Source organism: Macaca nemestrina, unplaced genomic scaffold, assembly GCF_043159975.1.
Source record: "Macaca nemestrina isolate mMacNem1 unplaced genomic scaffold, mMacNem.hap1 Scaffold_95, whole genome shotgun sequence".
In the NCBI taxonomy this organism is placed as follows: domain Eukaryota; kingdom Metazoa; phylum Chordata; class Mammalia; order Primates; family Cercopithecidae; genus Macaca; species Macaca nemestrina.
In genome coordinates, this window is record NW_027257886.1 from 3,212 (window position 1) to 26,323 (window position 23,112).

The window sequence follows — 23,112 nt, forward strand, 5'->3', positions numbered from 1 at the left end:
GGCTACTCTGGCCGGGCGCAGCGGCTCACTCCTGTAATCCTAGAACTTTGGGATGCTGAGGCAGGTGGATCACCTGAGGTGAGAAGTTCGAGACCAGCCTGGTCCAACATGGCAAAACCCTGTCTCCACTAAAATACAAAACATTAACGGTGTGGTGGCAGGTGCCTGTAATCCCAGCTACTAGGAAGGCTGAGGCAGGAGAATCACTTAACCCAGGAGGCGGAGCTTGTAGTGAGCCAAGATCATGCCATTGCATTCTAGTTCGGCCAACAGAGCAAGACTCCATCTCAAAAAAAAAAAAAAAAAGAAAAAAAAAAGAAAAAAAAGAATGGCTGCTCCACAGGCAGAGTGGCCCCAAAAGCTGCTGGTTGCCCATTTTCATGGTTATTTCTTGATCATACGCTAAACAAGGGTTGGACTATTCATGAGTGTTCCAGGAAAGGGGTGGGCAATTCCCAGAACTGAGAGTTTCTGCCTTCCCTTCTGAGTCCGTGTAGGGTAACCTCCAGATGTTGCCATGGCATCTGTAAACTGTCGTGGCGCTGGTGGGAGTGTCTTGTAGCAGTTAAGGCATTATAATTAGCACATAATGAGCTGTGAGGGCAATCAGAGGTCACTCTCGTGGCCATCTTGGGTTTGAGGCTTTGGCCAGCTTCTTTACTGCAACCTGCTTTATCAGCAAGGTCTTTATGACCTGTATCTTGTGGGGACCTCCTATCTCATCCTGTGACGAAGAATGCCTAGCCTCCTGGGAATGCGGCCCAGCAGGTCTCAGCCTCCCTTTTCCCAGCCCCCATTCAAGATGGAGTCGCTCTGGTTCACGTGCCTCTGACAAGCTGGCCTGGGTTGAGTGTCCCCTAGTGTGTGGTTGTTGGAGGTATTCCTAGGAGTAAGAGGGATTGTCAGTAGGAAACAGGCCTCTGTTAGCCCTGGGGCTGGCACTCTGCCCCAGTATGTCGGTCTCATTTTAGTGGTGACAAAACTGGGGCTCAGAGATATCAACTCCCTCATCTCGAACCCCCAGACTGTCAGTGGTGGGCTGGGGTTATGAATGTGGGGCTTGAAGACCCATCATCTCCTCTGGTCCCCCAGTCTCTGCTGCCCAAGAGGAACAGGATCCCAGGATCCAGGCCCCTCATGGCACCAGCCAGGGTGGGTGGAGATGGGAAGGCACAGTTCCAAAGCCCCCCGGATTCTGAGGCAGTTCGGGGGCCGAGAGCAACCCGGACCTGCGGACCCCACCCCGAGAAGAATGGCTGCAGGCCTGGCCCAGCGGGCAGGAGGTCTGTGTCCTCAGTCAACGTGACGGCGCTTCCCGCTCCTCCAGCCAGGCCGTGCCGTCTTCACGTTTCCAGTCATGCGGCCTCCTCTCCAATTCCCAAGCCCAACCCACAGAGACAGCGATCTGGGGTCAACGTGAGGTTTGTCAGCAGTTCTGACCCGCGGAGGCTCGGGGCAGGGCTCTGGTTGCAAGCATGGGGTCCCAGAACCTCCTGGCTCTGTCACCTCTGCTGGGTGGCAAACCAACCCAGGACTGAACCAGTGACACCTGTGGCGCTCCCAGAACCTCCTGGCTCTGTCACCTCTGCTGGGTGGAACACCAACCCAGGACTGAAGCAGCAGATGGGTGCCTGATTCCTTATTATCAGAGCTCCGCCCACTGGCAAGTCCCTCTCCGGGCCTCAGTTTCCCCTTCCATTAAACAAGGGGCTTGGGGGATACAAAGGAGAGGTAACAGCTTAGTGAGGATGGGAGGTTTCTTCTGGGGAGATGAATACATTTATGAAACTTGATGGCGTGAGTGGTTGCACAGGACTGTGAATGCACAAATGCCACACTATTTGCGTTGAAATAGTTAATTGCATGCGATGTGAATGTTACCTCATTTAAAGTGTTTAAAAGAGGGGCCTGGGAGAGTGCAGTGTATGTGAGAATCACGTGAGACACCCACAGTCTCTAACCTCGGTTTCCTTGCCGTAAACTGGCAGAGACCGTGTGAGCTGTGTTCCTGGGGCCCAGAGATTCCAAGAAGGAAAACCTGGGTTTCCAGGGATTGGGATGAGGGCCGGAGGCCGGAAGGGGAGGGGTATGTGGGGACAGCTGGGGGGCAGCCCAGATAAGGCTTTCAATACCTACACAGGCGGAGATCCCCGCATCTCACTTCCCGCAGGGCTGACCAGTGGTCAGAGGTGGGACTGGCCAGGCCCGGCCCAACCAAGTCTGGGAGCAGAGGACACTGAGTGAGGGATCCCTGGGGCCACCCTCACTGGCCTGTGGCTCTCCTGACACCACAAGAGAGGTCCAGGAGCTGACCTTGGGTCCTAATGGGGGACATCTTCCTGGCTGCAGGCTGGCAGGGTGGTGTGGTGGTCAGTGTACTGGGCTCTGCATCTCTGCCCCTACCTGCTGTGTGACGGTGGGCCAGACACCTAACCTCTCTGTGCCTCTATTTCTTCAATGGCGAACAGGGACACTAGCAGCCCCCACATCCAGGCACAGTGGCCTGAAGGTTAAAGGCAAGGGCGGCACGAGACCTACAGCAAGAGCTCTGAGCAGGGAGAGCAAGGAGCTGCCCAGAGTTCCACCACCATCTCCCCTCTGGCCGCCGAGGAAACCGAGGCTCATGATGACCTGGCCCAGGTCTGTTGGACTCACAGTTCTTCTCATCCCCAAGATCAGAGGGCTGCCACCAGGGAAGGAGATGGCCCCCAGACACAGCCCAGGAAGCACACAGGGAAGGATGCCCTGGGGACTTCGGTATGTTATTGCAAAAAAAAAAAACCATTTATTGCTATTTGAACCCTGCTTTCATGCCTCCATTTCCCAGAAAATGAGCCACGGGAGACACCAGGAGAGGGAGGAGACCATCCTCCTTGCACAAAACCCACTCCCTCGGATGCTGTCCTCAGCGAGGGTGGCTGGGGGCCAACCAGGGGGCCCACCCGCAGAGTGGCAGAGGAAGCAGGTTGACCCTGCGGACGTTGAGCTCTGTAGCGAAGGTCCTGGCCTTCTGGTAGAAGAAGAGCGACTTCTCACGGTCCAGGAGGAAGTTGTGGGAGATGGTGGCCGGCCGCGTGTAGATCTTTAGCTGTGCCTTCTTGTTGCCCAGGTCCACGGCGGCTGCCAGTGCCAGCTGGTAGTACCCGGCTGCATCAAACGGGTCCTGAAGGGGACAGGTCATGCTCAGCAAAAGGGGGACTCGGAGGCCGTCTTCCCAGAGGCCGTTCCTGTCTCCAGGTCATTCCACATGTCCAGCCAATGCTGGCTCACCCCATGAACCCCGAAGCCTGTGACACTGCTGTGGTCTCAGCTGCAGGAGGTGGGGATGACCCTGACACCCCTGGAAGCCTTCCTGACTGCCCCTACGCCCCACTCACCCCAAGTCTCCTGCCCCAGTGCCACCCTCTCTGCAGGCAGTGGCTGCTTTCCCCATGGGCTGAGGTCAGGGCAGATCCTGCCTGCTCTGAGAGTTCCATGCAGGGCCCGTGGCTCCAAGCCACAGCAGGGGCACAGCATTGAGTGACCCAGGCTCCCCTCTGGCCCCTGTCCATGCTGACCATTTCCAGGCCCTCCACGGGACAGGCCAGGTACAAAACCATCTCACAGGTGTTCTCTCTGGCAATGTTCCCTGAAATATTGACGGAGTGTGACTCCCCAGACATCCACTCCCATTTTCAATGCATCTTTGGCTCAAACTCACCATCCCTGGGTTGGGATGCCGTCTCCCAGACCTCCTTCTTGACCCTCCCATCCCCCACCCGGCTTCTCCCCAGGCGCCTCCTTCACATGGGGTCACCCAAGGCACCTCTCTAAGACCCATGCCTAGCCTGTCCCTCTTTACCATCTCAAGATGACTCCCAGGGCCAAGGACAAAGTCCAAGATGCAGCAGTCCATTCCCCCACTGCCCCGCCCCACACACGGCGCAGGGGCGTGAGAAGGCCCCGAGTCACCGCCACTGCTCATCCACTGCCCCTCGGCCCAGCCGAACACTGGACTCTGTGCTGGGTACGTGGCTGAGCCTAATGTCCTTGCTCCCAGTCTGAGGGACCTGGGAGTGAACACTGACCACACAGGGTGGCCTGGGTTGTGGCAGAGGGAAGCCCAGGAGCCATGGGGTCCCAGGAGGCCCCAGACTCAGCCGGGGGTGGAAGGCAAAGGCTTCCTGAAGGGGTGGGGGCATCCCAACTAAACAGGAAGGAGCCAGCCAATGCATATGTCTCTGCGTGTGCCTGTGCGTGTGTCTGTGCATATTTGGGTGCCTGTGTGTCTGTGCGTGTTTGTGTGCCTGTGTGTGCGTGTCCGTGTGTGTGCGTGTCTGTGTGTGCGCGCCTGTGTGTGCGTGTGCGTGTGCCTGTGCCCGTGTGCATTTGCGTGTGCATTTCCATGTGCCTGTAGTGTGTGCAGCAGCTAGTGAGTGGCAGGCTGAGCCAGGACACACCTAATCCTACCTATTCCAGGGCTCGCTCTCACGTGTAGACTAAAGGGGACCCCTTTTTAGAGGCAATCGGCAAAGATGCCCATTTACCCCTGCCTCTCTGCCAGCCTTCCAGGCCCCATGCAGCCCGGCTTTTTCTCCTACTCCTCTGGGCCCTGGGTCCAGAGCCTACTACACAAGGAGGAGGGTGTAGCCTTGGAAAGACAGCCGCCCTTGGGGAATTCCAAGGGGGCCTCCCTGTGGGAAGCTGGCCTGCGCTGACAGCATAGTCACGATGAGGCCCAGAGGGCTGTGCATGGGAAGGAAGACTGTGCATGGGAAGGAGGGCTGTGCATGGGAAGGAGGTGAAGGAGGCCTCTGCCCCTCAACCCCAACCGTGGACTTTGGCCTCTCAGGTACTACTTGGCCCTTTCCTTCCTCCTGGGCAGGCGGAGTGGGCGGCAGGCTTGACCAAAACAGAGAAAGGCCTCTTCTGGGAGGCCCGTCCCCCTGAGTCCCAGGCGAGCCCCTGAGCGGTGAGCAGCGTCCCTCTGGGTCTGACACTTGGCACCTCCCTGTCTGGCTGGGACTTGGGAGGCCACAGGGACCACTTCTGACCACCAGGTGTCGCCAGCACTGGGCGGGGGCCTCCCGGGCAGCCCCAGGCCTGCGGTGGGGGATACGGGGCAGGGTCTTAGGGCTGCCCCAGCTCCTCATGTTGTTCTAAGGCCCCCAAGATCTCGGCCGCAGGACTGGAGTGCCCTGGCCCCTCAGCCCATAAGGAGCACTGACGCGGTGCCAGTGCGATGCTGAGGAGGGGCGGTGCCTGCTGGGCAGAGGGGTGGAGACACCCCAGGTCTGAGTCTGACAGTCCCAGCTCTCCACCCCTGCAGGGCTGGGGGCAGAGGGAGCACAGCACCTCCCCTCGAGACAGACCCGACCCAGCAAGGCCTCAGCCTGGCTGGCTGGGGCCCCGCCCCACCGCACCTGCCCTGAGCTAGAGTTTCCCTGTCTGTGAACCCAATGGTAAGACACTGGTCCCACCCCACCCTTCCTGGGTGATGTGAAGATTCAAGGTGTCTCGGGACTCCAGGAAGGAGTTGCTCAGTGCAGGCTGGCACCCTGGGTAGGCTTCCTAGACGAGGCACCAGGATTTGGGTTGGATCTTGCAACGTTGATTCAATGCGAGGATGATGCCGTCCTCCGAAATGTCCTTCTCCCGACCCTGTTTTCTTTGTTAAATGCAACTTAACACTTGACTGTCAAGAATCAGCTTTGGTGTCATCTCCTCCAGGAGGGCCCCCCGACTATAATCCTCCTTCTTTACCCAGAGGACACCACTGCCCACTCACGTGTCAGCCTCCCTGGCTGAGACTGAGTTCTTGAGGGTGGGGCCTGGCCAGCTTGGGAGCTGGGTTGTATCTGCTGACCTTGCCGGCTCCTCCAGCCGCGTGCAGAGCTCCAGGGAGGCCACTGGGCCATTCCTAAGGAAGGCTGGAACCCAGGCCTCTGGGGTCTGGGTGGAGATCCCACTCCAAGGGGGCCGGGAACACCCCAAGCCCTGCCCCTCCCCACCCACCTTCAGGTCGTAGAAGATGATGTCACCGAGCACCAGGTACACCTTCACGTAGTAGAGGGTCTCCTCGTCGAACTCCAGCGGCGAGTTGCAGAGCTATAGGGCCTTGAGGTAGAAGTGCTCCGCCAGCTTGCCATGACCCAGCTGATGGTGCAGGGCGGCCAGCCGGTGGTAGGCCATGCGCTCGTTCAGCTGGTCCCCTGGGGTGGAGGCCAAAGGGGCAGGTGTGAGGATGTGGCTCCCTGGGGCAGGGAGGGCACAGGCCCCTCTGGAGCAGGTATGCAGACCCCAGGCAGCACACCTGGCTTGCCTCCAGGCACCTGCGGTCACCTGGGCAGCTCTGGCCAGTCCCTTCTGGGTTCCCAGACTCACTTTCCCATCTGCAAAGCAGAATTAATAAGGCCTGCCCCTGTCTACTGTGAGGCTTTGGCAAAGTCGGACTTGGATGGCCCAGCTCTGTGCCTACACATGGCCACCTGCCTATGCTCACTGGTTTTAACCAGGGGAGCCCAAAAGCCATGCAGTCCAGGTGCTCCCAGGCACCCCGGCTCCAGGCAACCCACAGACATAATATCCGACTCCTCCTGGGTGTGTCACAATCAGAGCCCCCTACTTTGGGGAGTCAGCTGCACCCCTACTGTGTACTGGGCCACAGGGCACAAGGCGCTGGGGCACGCGGCCTGCCTAGGGTTCCCTGTCTCTGGAGGGGGACAGACGACCCTGGCACAGCACCAGGGGATGCCCGGCCTTAAGGGGCAGACTGTTGGAAGGGGAACTGGGATTTTATCAGCCAGAGAGCCGTGTGGTTGATGAGGGTGGGAAGGGTACAAGAGAAAGGGAATATGCCACTCAGCCTGGCACATACAGGGACCAATGAGATGCCTGGCATGTCTGGAAGGCAGAGGGCACACTGGGTGGCCCTTGTGGTCAGCAGCGGGAACAGGCAGAGGAAACAGAGCTCAGTCAGGCAGGGAGCTCTGCACTGCGTGAGAGACCTCGGGCTGTGCCGCACAGCCGGACGGGGAAGCCAGTTGGGCAGATCTGCCTGCCTGGACAGGAGACCAGGAAAATCCAGCAGCTGTTTCAGCTCCTGTCCTGCAGTCCTGGAGGCTGGGCTCTGGCAAAGTGTGGGTCCTGGCAGGGTGGGGGCTCAGGGGACTTACCCAGAGTGATGCTGAGTGCTAGGGCCACGTAGGCAAACTCCAAGCACTCCTGGGGATTTTCCAGTGTGGCCAGCAGTGCCACCAGCTTGTTGCACAGCTGTAGCTGCAGCTCCGCCTTGCGGTTGCCCGTAGTCATTGCCAGGGCCAGGACCCGGTCCTACCACACAGGCAGGTGGGGTCAGGTTTCCCGTAGCACCCACCTTGCCCAGCGCCCTCCTCAGAGCTCAAACATGTGCTTGGAGCTTCCCACACCCCAGCTACCCCTGCACCTCCACACAGCTCTGTGCTCTGGGATAACACACAGTTCAGACACCCAAGTTGTGGGCTGAAGAGTCACCTGAGGCCCATCCAGCTACACCCGGCAGCCTCAGACCCGTCTCTCCCACCTGGCCACCGGGGGTCTGACTCGAGGGAGCCAGCACTCCTCTCTGCTCTAAAAACACCACATTTATCTGTGCCCAGGGCTGAGCCACACTGTGAGCTCAGAGGAAGGGAGAAGCCGTCCCACTTCAGGGTGCATGCAGACCTGGGCCTCCCACTGACATGCTGTGTGTCCTCTGACATGTCCCTGTGCCTCTCTGAGCCTCAGTTTCCTCATCTGAAAGATAGGGACAGAACTTCCCGCTCATGGTTGCTTGAGATCATCAGGTACAAGGGTAGAGCCATGGTCACATCCAGGCCCCGAGCGTTTGTCCCGGGCAGGGGCAAGGTCAATATCATGCCCGGTGAGACCACTTGGAAACTAGCATGTGCATGGGTGGCCCTGCCTCCAGGTGGGAGGCCTCTGCCCTGCCACACCTGTGCCTCAGCCCTCCAGGTGCCCCCCTGAGGCCCACCCACATCAGCCCACAGGCCAGCTCACCCGGTAGAAGGACACAGCTTTCTCCCACTCCCAGGCCCCACTGAAGAAGATGTCTCCAGCTGCCTCAAACAGCTCCGGCCCCAGGTTGGGGTCGCCTGTGTACAGGACCACATTCTGTGCCGCCTGAAAGGAGACAGAAGTTCCCTCAACCCACACCTGGTGAGGTGGCCACACCCACCTTTTCCAGCCTCCTTCCTCTCACACACTACAGGTACACCTGAGCATTTTTCAGACCCTGTGCATTAGGGCTGCCCCCACCACTGGCATGAGGACAATGAACTGATGCACCTGAGTGCCAGAAGATGACTGAGCAGCTGCAGCCCAGGAGCCCGACACCTGTGAATCCTACCACCAGGGCTAGCCCTAGCCCACTCCCCCTGCACTCAAACCAGTCTCCGTGGCCCCCAGATTGCTGGGAGCCCATCCCCTGGCTCCTTTCTGCATTGCCACATCCCTGCCACATCAACAGTGTTTGTAGATGGGCCTGGTCCCCTCTTGGCCATGCGCTCTTGATCCCTCTCCTCAGCTCAAGGAGGTATACAGCAGGTGCTCAGTAATGAAAGCTTCACCAGGCTCGTGGGCTTCACAATTTGTTCCGGATCACACTGTGTTTGGGAAAGCCTCTGAAAACAGCCACTATGATAGATTCATTTTGTAAGGAGATGTGCCATGTGTCGCTTGGAGCAAGTTCTTCTGTGTGTTAACTGAGTGGTCACATTATTTGAGCATGTGCTGTATTTGAGCAGGTGCTGGGCACTGTGAGGGGCCGCGCCTCTGCCCTCAGGGAGAAGATGCTGGCCACTGGGGGAGGATATGAGGGAACCAGTTGGAGGGAGGAAAAAGGCACACAACAGGTGCTCAGCAGTGGCTTAGGAACGAGTGGATGGATGGATGAATGGATGAGGAGATGTAGACACATGGATGGATGGATGAGTGTGTGGATAGATTAATGCTGGGATGGATGGATGGATGGATGGATGGATGGATGGATGGATGGATGGATGGACGGACGGACGGGTGGGTGGATGGATGGGTGGATGGATGGATGGGTGGGTGGATGGATGGATGGATGGATGGATGGATGGGTGGGTGGAATGATGTGTGTATGTCTGTATGTATGTATGGGTGGGTAGATAATGTATGGATGGGTGGAGGGTAGATGATGTATGTGCATATGGATGGATAGATGGTGGATAGATGAATGTATGGATAAACAAATTGACAGATAGATGAATGGAGGGATGGATTAATAGGTAGATTGGTGGGTGGATGGATGAATGATGGATGGATGGACGAAGAGTGAATGGATGGATGGGAGAAAGGATGGATAATGAAAGGATGGATGATGGAAGGATGGATGGATGGATGAATGGATGGGTGAATGGATGATGGATGGATGGAAGGATGAACAGGTGGATGGATGGATGATGGAAGCATGGATGGATGATGGAAGCATGGATGGATGATGGATGGATGGATGAATGGATAAAAGGATATGTGGATGGATGATGGATGGATGGAAGGATAAACAGGTGAATGGATGGATGATGGAAGGATGAATGGACAGATGGATGGAACAACAGGTGAATGGATGGATAGACGGGTGAATGGATGGATAAAAGGATGGGTGAATGATGGATGGATGAATGGACAGATGGATGAATGGACAGATGAATGGATGAATGGACAGATGGATGGATGATGGATGGATGGATGGATGGATGATGGATGGATGAACAGATGAATGGATGGATGATGGAAGGATGGATGGATGGATAAATGGATAGATGGATGAATGATGGATGGATGGATGAACAGGAGGTGAGTGGATGGTTGATGGAAGGATGGATGGATGACAGATGGATATATGGATGAATGGATAAATGGATGAATTGATAAATGGATGAATGGATGAATGATGGATGGATGAATGGTGGATGGATGAATGGTAGATGGATGGAAGGATAAACAGGTGGATGGATGGAAGGATGGAAGGATGAACAGGTGTATGGATCTTTGATGGAAGGATGAATGGACGGATGGATGGATGAACAGGTGAATGGATGGACAGACGGGTGAATGCATGGATGATAAATGGATGTATGATAAAAGGATGGATGATAAAAGGATGGATGGATGAATGGACAGATGGATGGATGATGGCTGGATGGATGATGGATGGATGGATAAATGGATGGATGGATGGATGATGGATAGATGGAAGGATGAACAGATGAATGGATGGATGATGGAAGGATAGATGATGGAAAGATGGGTGGATGATGGAAGGATGGATGGATGGATGAATGGATAAATGGATGGATGGAAGGATGAACAGGAGGTGAGTGGATGGATGATGGAAGGATAGATGGATGATAGATGGATGGATGGATATATGGATGAATGGATAAATGGATGGATGGATGGATGAATGATGGATGGATGGAAGGATGAACAGGTGAATGGATGGATGATGGAAGGATGGATGGATGAATGGATGAACAGGTGGATGGATGGTGGCTGAATGAATGGATGATAAAAGAATGGATGAATGATGGATGGACGAATGGATGGATGCATGGATGGACGAATGGATGGATGGATGGACGGACGATAGATGGATGAATGGAAGGATGAACAGGTGAATGGAAGGATGAACAGGTGAATGGATGTATGATAGAAGGATGGATGGATGGATGGATGGATGAAAGGATGAGCAGGCGAGTGGATGAATGATGGAAGGATGGATGGATGATGGATGGATGGAAGAATGAACAGGTGAATGGATGATGGAAGGATGGAAGAATGGACGGAGAGATGGATGAACAGGTGAATGGATGGATGGATGATAAAAGGATGGATGATGAATGAATGGATGGATGGATGGACAGCTGAATGAAAGCATCATGGATGGATGGAAGATGGTTGGATGGATAATGGAAAGATGGATGGAAGGATGGATGGAAGGATGGATGAACAGGTGAATGGATGGACGAAGAGGTGAACAGAAGCATGATGGATGGATGGATGGATAGAAGGATGAACAGTTGGATGGATGATGGAAAGATAGATGGAAGGATGGATGGATGGACGAACAGGTGAATGGATGGATGGACAGGTGAATGGATGGATGATAAAAGGATGGATGGATGATAGATGGATGGATGGACGGAGGGATGGATGGATGGACGGAGGGATGGATGATGGATGGATGGATGGATGCGTGGAAAGACAAACAGGTGAATGGATGGATGATGGAAGGATGGAAGGATGGATGGATGGATGATAGATGGATAGATGGAAGGACCCACAGGTATATGGGAAGATGATGGAAGAATGGATGGATGATGGATGGATGGATGGAAGGATGAGCAGGTAAACAGATAGATGATGGAAGGATGAATGGATGGGTGGATGGACAGGTGAATGGATGGATAGACGGGTGAATAGATGGATGAGAAAAGGATGGATGAATGATGGATGGATGGATGGATGGATGGATGGATGGATGGATGGATGGATGAACAGGTAAATAGATGATGGAAGGATGAATGGATGGGTGGATGGACAGAGAGTGAACAGCACAGGGGTCCTCCTGCATCCCTTGCCACTCACCTGGATGTACAGGTCCACCAGCTCGCTCTGCTGCAGGCTGTAATAGATCTTCCCTGCTTGCAGCCAGGCATGCGCCTCCTTCTCTTTCTTCGGAAGATCAATGAAAATCCCTAGACTTCATTTAGTGTAGTCCAGAGTGGATTTGTAGGCCCTGGAATCAGACACAGGTGTCAGAACAAGGGCTTTCATCCTCCTGGAACCAGTCTGCCTCCTCCTGTGGGTCTGGTGACAGATGAATCTGGAATGTGCGGACTGGGAATGGCCCTCTTGTGTGTGCAGTGTTCTGTCCTTCCCAGGCTGCTGGGAGGGCCAGGGTGAACACACACAGCATGGAAAAGATGAAGGACATCCTTCTGAGGGAATTGAGCATCATGCTGCCCTGTGGCAGGAGGAGTGTGCTAGTCCATCTCCCCTGCCTCCCAGACATGGCCTGTGTCTTCTCCAGATGCACCAGGAGCCGTTAGTGTTCAGAGGCTATCTGGGCCGATGGTTCTCAAGGTGTGCAGGTATCACAGTCACACGGAGGCCTGTCCCTATAGCTTGCTGGCCCTGCCCACAGAGCTTCCGGCTCCACAGGCCTGGGGCAGGCCCTAGAACTCCCACTTGCCACAGGCTCCTAGGTGACATGGATGCTGCTCTGCTGGTCCAGGGACTACACTTTGAGAAGCATGGCTCTAGCACACTGGCCCATTTTCCTTCTGTGAACCTGAGGCCAAGACTGGAGCCAGTCTCCCAGGTCCCCATGGAATCTGGCTCCTTCCCTGCTCTCTCAGTAAGTCCGACACTCGAGGGGGTGTGACTGCAGCAATGTCACTGGGCCCTGTGGGTGGAGTGGCCAGGGCCATGGTTACCCCACCAGGTCAGGATGCTTGGGGGAAGCCGAGTAGGCCACATATGGGATGTGAGACCTTGAAACCCTGCCCCAGGGAAGCAGGTGACACAACTGGCTCTGTCTTCTGTGGGAGAGAAGCCACAGGTGGCTGCTGTGGTCACATTTAAGGGGACAGATGAAGGCCAGGAGTGAAGATTCGGGGCAGGCAGAGGTTAGATGACAAAAGCCACCATAGTAGGAAGAACAGCCCAGAGTGCACGTACTGCCTCTGCTGGGGTGGAGATGACCTTTGACCCAACAAGGGAGGCTCAAGCTGGGACTCAGGGGCCAGCAGCAGCCCTGGAACGACCCCAGGCCCACCAGCTCAAAGCATCTGATGCCAAGGAACCAAATGATCAAAAGGAGAGGGGCTGCTGGGGTCCTGGGCCAGCTTTCTTGTGCCCCCCTCCCTGCCCTGCCCGTCCCCACCTCCACCACTGCAAAGCCAGCCCTTACCGCTCGGTACCCAGGGACAGGTAGAGCTGACTGATGGTCTCCAGGAGCTGCCCCTCCAGCACCTTGTCGGCCACCTTGTGGGCCAGGGAGAGCTGGAGCTCATGGTAGATGACACCCTAGGCCTCACTGGGCATGACGGTGCCGTAGAAGTAGCACAGCCGCTGGACGGACCGCAGCTGGCCTGGGCAGAAGACAAAATGGAAGACGTTAGTCTCCCAGCATCGAAGCGAGGCTGGCTGGGCTCGGAGGCCCCTGCGCCATGCTTGCCTCTTTCACACCTCTGTGAGCCTGGGCCCCATAGGTGGGGAAACTGAGCACAGACAGGCCATGCACCCATTTCAGGACAGATTCCGAACACACAGTCACATGGGCACACCTTGGTGCAGATGCTCATGGTAGAGGCCGGCCTTCTTTACAACTCCCAGGGCCGAGGTCCTGGCCAGGCTCGGCCCCTGCACCAGGCCATCTATTTCTGCTTCACAAAGCTTCTCTGGCCAGGACCAGGGCCGCCTTCAGCCTGAGCTGATGAGGCCAGGGGCACAAGTAGCCCCTGTCGCAGATGGAACCCTGAGAGAGCAAAGTCAAGCGTCATGTCTGCCACATACGGCATCATGTTGGGGGAACGGGGTTCAAAGCTGGGCCCTGGCGTTCCCACACATGCTTCTCTCATGCATCCAGGCTCCCAAGCCACAGGCTCACTGGCCTCTCCCAAAGCCAGGGCGCTGGGAACGGTGGAAAGCTTCTGATTTTCTAGTGCCAGAAACATTCTGGAGATTAACACAGGAAACCAGGTACGCCGAATGGACATCTGTTACACACACCACCCAACAACAGCTGAATACACAGTCCTCTCAAGCACCCATGGGACATTCCCCATGACAGACCATGTGCCAGGCCACAAAATGAGCCTCAGTGAATGGAGAAGGTCTGAGACCAAAGCAGAGGTGTTCTTCAGCTGTACTGGCACGAAACTGGAAATCAACAGTGAAGGAAATGTGAGAAATTCAAAAATATGTGGAAATTACACACTCCTAAACAACCAGTGAGTCAAAGAGACCATCAGGGAAACTGAAAACTAATTTGAGAAGAATGCAAACAAATGCACAGCCCGGGCCAGCGCGGTGGCTCACGCCTGTCATCCCAGCACTGTGGGAGGCCGAGGAGGGAGGATCGCTTGAGTCCAGGAGTTTGAGAACAGCCTGGGATACATGGTGAAATCCTGTCTCTATAAAAAAATAAAATATAAAAATTAGCCGGGTAGGGTGGTGCATGTCTGTAATCCTAGCTACTCGGGAGGCTGAGGCATGAGAATGGCTTGAACCTGGGTAGAAGTTGCAGTGAGCCAAGATTGCACCACTGCACCCCACCCTGGGCAATAGAGCAAAACTCTGTCTTTAAAAAAAAAAAAAAAATAGCACAGAGTATCAAAAATTCCAACATGCAGCTAAGGCAGTGCTGAAAGGGAAATTTATAACTGTAAATGTCTACATTCAAAGAAAGAAGAAAAATCTCAAATCAAAAACCTAACCTTCCACCTTGAGAATCTAGAAAAAGAATGAACTAAACCCAAAGCAAATAAAAGGAAGAAAATAATAAACATGAGAGTGGAAATGGGAAGTAAAAATACAGAGAATGGAAAAACAAAAGAGATAATCAACAGAACCAAAAGTGGGTTTTTTGAAAATAATAACGAAATTGACAAATCTTTCACCAGACTGACCAAGAAAAGAAAGAGGGACACAAATGACTGAAATCAGAGACTGAGCACCATGGCTCACGCCTGTCATCCCAGCGCTTTGTGAGGCCGAGGTGGAAGGATCGCTGAGGCCAGCATTCAAGACCAGCCTGGGGGAACATGATGAGACCCCATCTCTAATAAAAAGAAATAAATAAAAAATTAAAAACCCAAGTTTCTAAAATGAGAAATGAAAGAGGAAACATTATTGCCAACCTGACAGAAATAAAAGGATTCCATGAAAACACTACGAACAACTCTACACCAACAAATCAGACCATCTAGACACAACAGCCAAACTCCTAAAATGACACAAACTACCAAAAGTGACTCAAAAATGACCCCAAGTAAGCATGTGGGGTATCAGCGCCGCCCTCGGTCTCCTCGACCGTTCAGCGCAGGGTGGGGAGATAGGGAGGCATGATCCCCGTTCCCTGGCCTGCATTTCCAAGTCTGAATCCCCCAGCACCCTGGGGAGGGCCTTGTAGGAGGAAGTGCCACAGGCTATTGTGCCAGGAGCCACGGGAGGCTGCAGTGGGGGTTGGGGCGCTGGATTCCTGGAGGGTCTCCTTCCAGTCAGAGAATGCCCCTGGGGAAGAAGCCTGGGTCTGAACCTCCCACCCCTCCTTGGGCAGATGTGTGGGACCGGGGCCCCTTCACACGGTCCTTCCCAAAATCTCATCCCTCCTAGGGCCAGGAGTGGGTGCCAGGCCTGTGCTGGGAAATGGGCAGATTTGGCCACAGCCCCTGGGGCTCTGGTCCAGGCCACAGGAGGCAGCTCTGAGTGCTCTCACTATGCCATGACAAAGCACTGCAAGGCAGAGGGGACCCACAACAGTATCCCTTGTCTCGGCCATTTCCCTGGACTCAACTTCCTCATCTATCCTCTGCGACCTAGATTTCGGACAGCCCTGCCCACCTACTGTCCATTCACTGCTCAGTCTGCAGTGACTGTTGGATAGCACTCCATGGCTCCCCAGTGCTCTTGGGGAAAAGGCCAAGCCACAGCCTGAGGCCCCAGGCCCTGCTTAGCTCTCCAGAAGAGCTTCTCACCATCCAGCACCCAACCCACGCACTCCTAACTCTGCACCTCCCTGCATAAGCCCTGCTCACTCACCCCCGCTCACACCCCACTTATCCCCGCTCACACTTCCGCTCACTCACCCCAATCACACCTCCGCTCACTCACCCCCACTCAGTCATCCCCGCTCACACTCCCACTCACTCACCCCCATCACACCTCCGCTCACTCACCCCCACTCACTCATCTCCACTCACACTCCCGCTCACTCATCCCCACTCACTCACCACCGCACCCCACTCATCCCGGCTCACACTCCTGCTCACTCACTCCCATCACACCTCTGCTCACTCACCCCCACTCATCCCCGCTCACTGACCATCACACCTCCGCTCACTCACCACCACTCACTCATCCCCGCTCACACTCCCGTTCGCTCACCCCCACTCACTCACCCCCACTCACTGACCCCCACTCAATCACCCCCACTCACTCACCACCCCTCACACCCCCTTCGTCCCCGCTCACTCACCCCCACTCGCTCACCCCTGCTCACACCCCACTCATCCCCGCTCACACTCCCACTCACCCCCATCACACCTCCACTCACCCCCACTCACTCATCCCCGCTCACTCACCCCCACTCACTCACCACCACTCACCCCCACTAGCTTATCCCTGGTCCTTCACACAGGCTACACCACCAGCCCCTCCCCCACCACCTATTACTTGACTAAATCCTCTCAACCCTCTGGTCCCAGACTAAGAGGCTTCCCTAACCCGGGGCCAAGTGCTGCCCCGCCATCATGCCACTCACCCTTTTGTGGCTTCTCTGGCCTAAAACTCACATTCCCACGCTCAGTCCCTGCCACCCGAGGACCCCACAAGCCCCATTTATGGGTGGGGCCTGGCACACACTGCACAACAAGCTGCTTTTGCATGAACTGCTCTGCGGCTTTGGGCAATCACCCGCCCCGTGTCCTTTGTGAAGTGGGATGACAGGTGCGCAGGCTGCCAACACACCAAGCAGATAACACGGGCACAAGAACCCGCGTTCAGGGCCTGGCTCATGGAGGGGCCCCAAGTCCCAGCTCAGCAGAGCCTGTCTTGATCCCAGGGTTATGGCTAGGGATTCCCAGCACGCAGGACTTTCCGTGCTCAAGGCAGCATGGTCCCTGGGCAAACTGGGAAGAGCTGGCTGCCCCAGTAGGGCAGAGGGCCTGGCCCTGCGTGGGAACCGCCTGTCTCCAGGGCGCTTGCCAACATCTGCTGCTGGCCATGACTCAGCACTTTCGATGGTGGAAAAACCACCACTTGTTTCTGAATCACAAACCCCAGGTGTGCCCTGATGCGAGTGGCCCCGGAAGGTGCACAGGAGGAACCGGGGCACTCACTCTCCACATGGCCCATCTCCACAGCGACCAGAAGGGCCCACTCATAGTAGCCCTTGCCCTGCTGGGCCAGACCCTGGTGGGTGCAGAGGTGGCCCAGCTGCAGGAGCACGTGGGTGAAGTCCCGGCCACACTCCCTGCAGGGCAGCCTTGAGAACAGCCGCACGGCCTCCAGGAGGTGGAGCTGGGCCAGCCTGCTGGCACCCGCGTGCAGGCACAGGGTCCCGAAGTTGGCCAGCACCACTGCCTGGTTCCTCCGCTGGCCCAGGTCCTGAGCCGCCCGCAGGGTGCGGTAGTAGCCCTAGGCTGCCTGTCTCATCCGGCCTAGCAGGGCAAGGGCTACTATGCCTTCAGAGCCACGTCTCTCTCTTGTCATCTAACCCATTTAAACTCTCCTTTCAAACTATATGCCCGACCTAACCACTTCTCACCTTTCTCATCATTTCCAACCAGGTCCAGCCCTCATCAGAGCGCTCTGGGTTACTGCAAAAGCCTCCCAATAGCCAGGCACAGTGGCTCATGCTTGTAATCCCAGTACTTTGGTAGGCCAAGGCAGGTGGATCATCAGAGGTCAGGAGTTCAAGACCAGCCTGGCCAACATGGTGAAACCCCTCTACTAAAAATACAAAAATTAGCCAAGCATGGTGGTGGGTGCCTGTAATCCCAGCTATTCGGGAGGCTGAAGCAGGAGAATCACTTGAACACAGAAGGCAGAGGTTACAGTGAGCCGAGATCGTGCCGTTGCACTCCAGCCTGGGTGACAAGAGCAAAACTCCATCTCAGAAGGTTAAAAAAAAAAAAAAAAAAGCCTCCCAACCTACCTCTCTCCTTCCACCTTTCACTCTGCCCTGCATTCTACCTTCTACTCTCAAACATTTCAGAAAAAAAAAAAAAAAAATTATATCCACAGACAGAGAAAGAGAAAGTACAAATGGGGTAAAATGTTTAAGGAATCTCAGGGTAGAGTATATGGGAATTCTCTGTACTATTTTTGCAACTTTTCCATAAGTCTGGATTATTTTGAATTCAAGAGTTAAACAAAGAAAAAACAAAAACAAAACACTATCTCCCTTTGTGAATCCATCCTGTCTTTCCCCTGGCAACTGAAGGATGCTCTCAACTAAGCACATCTATTTTTTCATGAACACTAAAAGAACCCTTGCCTAGTTTTGACTTTCTGTGCTTGGCAATAGAATTTCATATATATGTGTGTGTGTGTACATATATGTGTGTGGTGTGTGTGTATATACAGAAAGGGAGAAATATATATGTGTATATATATATAAATATATTGTAAATTTACAATGGTAATGTGTATATATATAAATATATGTGTGTGTGTAGATATATATAATACATACCCCATAGCCCATCCTTAACCAGTTCTAAACTTAGTCGGAAAAACACATACCTAAGCAGAGAATTTCAAAATAATAAGATGAATATTTTGATAGAGGGATGTGTTGCTATGGAACATGCTGCTAAGACACAAAACCTCCTAGATGGGGCAAAGAATGAACGAAGTTTTGCACCTATAGGCACGCCCTCTGATATCCCCTCAAACGTTTACAGTTATATGCATTTGCTTCCCCCAGGACCCCCGTTTCACAAGGGTTAGTCCCAGAGCCTAGCAAGTTCCTACTACAGCTGGCACACATATGCCATTCAAGAAACAGTGGCTGAGTGAATGATGAGTTAAGAACCATTTGTCAGCCAGTGCTCAGTAATACAAAATGCACTGGTATGCAAATTATATTTTTGTTGAAAGCAAGGGCAGGATCACAAATTATCTTTCCAGAGAAAGCAAACCTCAAAAGCTTCTTTACCCTACTAAAGCACGTTATAAGAAGCTCCCCTTATATAAAAGAAAACCTCCTCATTCGTTATCAATGGCATGGAAACCTAATAAGCCTTCACCTCTGATGACATCTCTTCCATCCCCAGGGCTAGAAGAAGGAGGTTCCGGAAACCCTAGTAGTTGTGAAGGTGGCTCCCAGCTCTGACAGTCTTGAACCCTGCGGGTGCGGGGGTCACACAGCAGAAGAACAACAGAGGGAAGCATCATCAGGCTTCGAATATGTTTGAACCAGAGATGGCAAACAGGCTGCAGCCAACTGAAAACACCAGAGATTCATGGTGGCCACCTGAGGGGTTGTGCTCTTAAAAAACAAAAATAAAAATTAAAAATTAAAAATTAAAAAATTAAAAAAGGAAGGGGTCAAGAATCCATCAGGTCTGACTGAGATGTGTATCAGTGACTAACACCCCATATGACAAAAGTACTCCGGTGCGCTTTGGGTACTCACAGCTTCAGCAGTATTCAAAGGCGTGTGCTTCCCTAAGACTAAGCCACGGGAATACCCCCAGCAACAATGCCAGGAGAAACGTCTAACATGGATTTGGCTAGAAATACAGTTGTCTTTAACAAATTAACACTGAATAAATCCTGACTTATTAGAGCCTGCGAGAATGACATTCTCAATGATAACAGTTATCACTACAATCTCCAAACATCTGCAATCCTGCAAGGAGGAACTGTGACAGCGCAGGCCACGTGTCCAGACGGCTTCCCAGACTGCCTGTCACAGAATAAAAGAAATGAAACCCCCCCCTAAGAATGTCTTCACTCACATTTAGCCAGTTGTTCCTTTGTGTGCATCTCTGTGCTAAAATGGCCATTCTTCCCCACAGCCTGAAGTCATACGCTAAAATAAATGAGACTCACATGAAGCCAGAAACGTGCAGATGCCAAGGAAACCAACACAAACGAAATGGGCTGGAGAGTGTGGCCAGGAGGATGGTACTTCCCAGGAAGCAATTACTTCATCTCTGCCCATGAAGCAGGCAGCTGTCACTGTCCCCCAGGCCCACGCCAGCCACTTGAAGTAGGTTCTAACCAAACTACCTCCAACAATCAACATAAATACACCACACAATTGGCTTCTGAAAGGACACCTTGCAACCAACAAGAAACTGCTAGCACAACTTTGAAAAACTGTGCAACTAAAATCCTTGGAAAGGGATCAACACTGCCACATTTTGACTCAAATACTGTTTCGTGGTAGCACTGCAATAATTCACTGAAACAAAAGAATGAATGAGGAACATTATATAAATGAATATAAAAGAATGAATGAAGAATGAACATTATATAAATGAATGTTTATATAGGAATCAGAGGAAGCATGACTAATCATTTAAAGAAATAGGTCAAGAAACTGCTAGGTTCAGATGCTACAGTGAGACACTGTCAGGGCCTTAGGCAAATTCACTTCTCTTGGTCCTGTTTCTAGGTTCATCAAAAATCAGCTTCGGATTATGGAATCTGTTGCTTTCCAATGCCTTCCTTCTGCGATTCCAGCCCAGATTTTAGGACTGCTCTCCCACTTGGTATATGAAAGCACTTTCTATGTATAATAGCAAGAGTACATTTCTGTGTTGAATGCAGTTTGGGACCTACTCTATGAGGCAGAATGTCATCATGTAATTTTAAGCATGACAACAAGGCACACTCTAGATAAGGATAACACATAAGGCGTGGCCATACACCTGTGTGTGCCTGGCAGGGAGATGGGGAAGTCTCATTTAATGAAGCCGGGGTGCCTGTTGCACCTTAACATCCTCAGTCCACATCAAGTTCACAACGTCCTTCTGACATCAAACCACAGGTATCACATACTTTTCCATACTTTCCACCCAAGATTAAAATATGCAGAGCACCGTGATAAAGACGCCTCCATCCCCAGCATGTGGGCTCACATTCTGTAGAATTACATACTTTCGGGGCAAAATGGTGACCAGGTTGTAGCGGCAAGCAAGACTGGGCTCCGTGGGGACAGCAGACCCTGCAGCAGCCACCACTCCGGTTGCCACAGTCTGATGCAGCTGCAGAGAAGCTGTGGCTGAGGCCATTCACTCTGTGAGAGAACTGCACAGGAGGGAAAAGGTAGGGAAGGTAGGGAAGAGGGCAATGTCACGCTTCTGAGCCCAAGCCAAGCCATCGCATCCCCTGTGACTTGCACATATATGCCCAGATGGCCTGAAGTAACTGAAGAATCACAAAAGAAGTGCAAATGCCCTGTCCCGCCTTAACTGATGACATTCCACCACAAAAGAAGTGAAAATGGCCGGTTCTTGCCTTAAGTGATGATATTATCTTGTGAAATTCCTTTTCCTGGCTCATCCTGGCTCAAAAAGCTCCCACACTGAGCACCTTGTGACCCCCACTCCTGCCCACCAGAGAACAACCCCCCTTTGACTGTAATTTTCCTTTACCTACCCAAATCCTATAAAATGGCCCCACCCTTATCTCCCTCCACTGACTCTCTTTTAGGACTCAGCCCGCCTGCACCCAGGTGATTAAAAAGCTTTATTGCTCACACAAAGCCTGTTTGGTGGTCTCTTCACAGGGACGTACATGACAGGCAGATGCAGAGCCAGGGAAGGATCTGTGATGAGAACAGAAAGGAATGAGCCTCCCTGTACGCACACTCGGATTTTATGACAATGTGGGTAGGGGGCTGAACTGGATGCCTGAGAACATTCCTCCAAGTTCCTTTGCTGATTTTCTAAATATTGGTGTAAAATCTGAACTCAGAAAATTTTTTTAAATCACTTCAATCAACATCTTTGTCTGGTGCTCAGCATCATGTCTACATGATTATCTAGAAAACCAACTTCAGTTCTAAGGCTCACGTCCTCCTACAGTGTCCCAGGGATTTTACAAGGGAATGCACCTCTCATTCGCATCAAGAACACACACAACTACCATTAAATAAATGCTTAATTTGCTTACACAATTTTTTAAACACCCAGATTTGAAATACAATAGAGAAGACAACTTTTTGATAGCTCTGCTTGCCAACTGGGAACTGCAGGTGGAGAAAATAACCTGCCATGATTTCTAACCAGTCAACCACCTGTCTTCCCTGGCTGCAGTAGGAGCAATCTTTCTGAGCTCAGGATGAAAAAGAACCTAGCTGGTTAAGGGACAGATAATCATCAGTTCTCAGCAGGCCTCCTGGGTCCCAAATCCCCATGTGATACGTGGAAGTAAAAAGCTATCAATGACCAAGCATCTGGACGCTTATCCCACCTTGCCATCTGCTTCTCCTGCCATGCAAATATAAAATTAATAAGCCTGCTATTAGAGAACAGAGTTGGTGCTGCATCTGTCTTCCTAAAATTACGGATAATTACCAGCCCACAATGGCTTCTAATCAGATTTGAGTGGTCCCTTAGACAGGAAGCTAAAGTGCCTCAGCCCTAAACTGAGAAGAAAACAGAAACTGGAATGTTCTAGGTTTGATTTTTTTCCCCCTTGTTCTAAAGTTGCTGTTCCCAAATCTCCTTCTACTGTCTTGTTTATAAAATGTATGAGAAACAGGGAAATTTAAAGACACTATAGAAATGGCCACTTTTTCTAGGTACAAACTTCGTGAACATGATTTTCAGCTGCTGGGCTTTTTCTCCACAAACTGTGAGGCTGGAGTACATTTTTCTCCCTCGTGGTTACACATTCAGAGTCAGGGAAAGTGGCTTTAGCAGTAAAGAGGGGAGTGCAGTGAGAAGTGACCGGGCACTGAGAAGGGCAGACAGGGACTCTACCTCAGTGTCCTGCAGCATTCCTGGGCCTCGGCCTTTACTTTTCTATCTGTACAAGGGATCTAAAGGCCCGTGATTCTAGGCCACGACAGCTCTTTATACACACATACGCAAATATCACACGCATATGTGAAAAGCTGTGACACTTGGCTGATTTCCTGAAGAAGTTATCTTGTATCATTTCTACTCAAGTACTCCACCTCCTTCCAGACAAGAATCTGAGGATGATGGGCGATCCCACAGCAATGTGTGTAACCTCTCCTGCTTATGATCCCTGTTCACATGGCATTTTCCAAAAGCATTTGGTGTGAAGTGACAGAAGAAAGAAGAAGGTTCTTTTAGCCCATTCATTCATTCATTCATTCAACAAATATTGACTGACTAACTACGTGCCAGGCACTGG

General features: G+C 52.7%; 1 protein-coding gene across 9 annotated transcripts in view; it reads right to left on the bottom strand.

Moving 5' to 3' along the window:
- Window positions 1-2,751: 2,751 nt before the first annotated feature.
- The window catches only part of LOC139355304 (SH3 domain and tetratricopeptide repeat-containing protein 1-like), a 52,574-nt gene continuing 32,213 nt past the window's right edge, over window positions 2,752-23,112 (bottom strand). For 4 of the 9 annotated variants that reach the window (XM_071090476.1, XM_071090477.1, XM_071090478.1 and 1 more), the window contains one exon: window positions 9,173-11,782. In XM_071090476.1, the coding sequence (XP_070946577.1) occupies window positions 9,263-11,617 (2,355 nt within the window). In that variant the 5' untranslated portion in view covers window positions 11,618-11,782 and the 3' untranslated portion in view covers window positions 9,173-9,262. The other 5 variants (XM_071090481.1, XR_011619275.1, XM_071090480.1 and 2 more) reach the window with 5 other exon arrangements.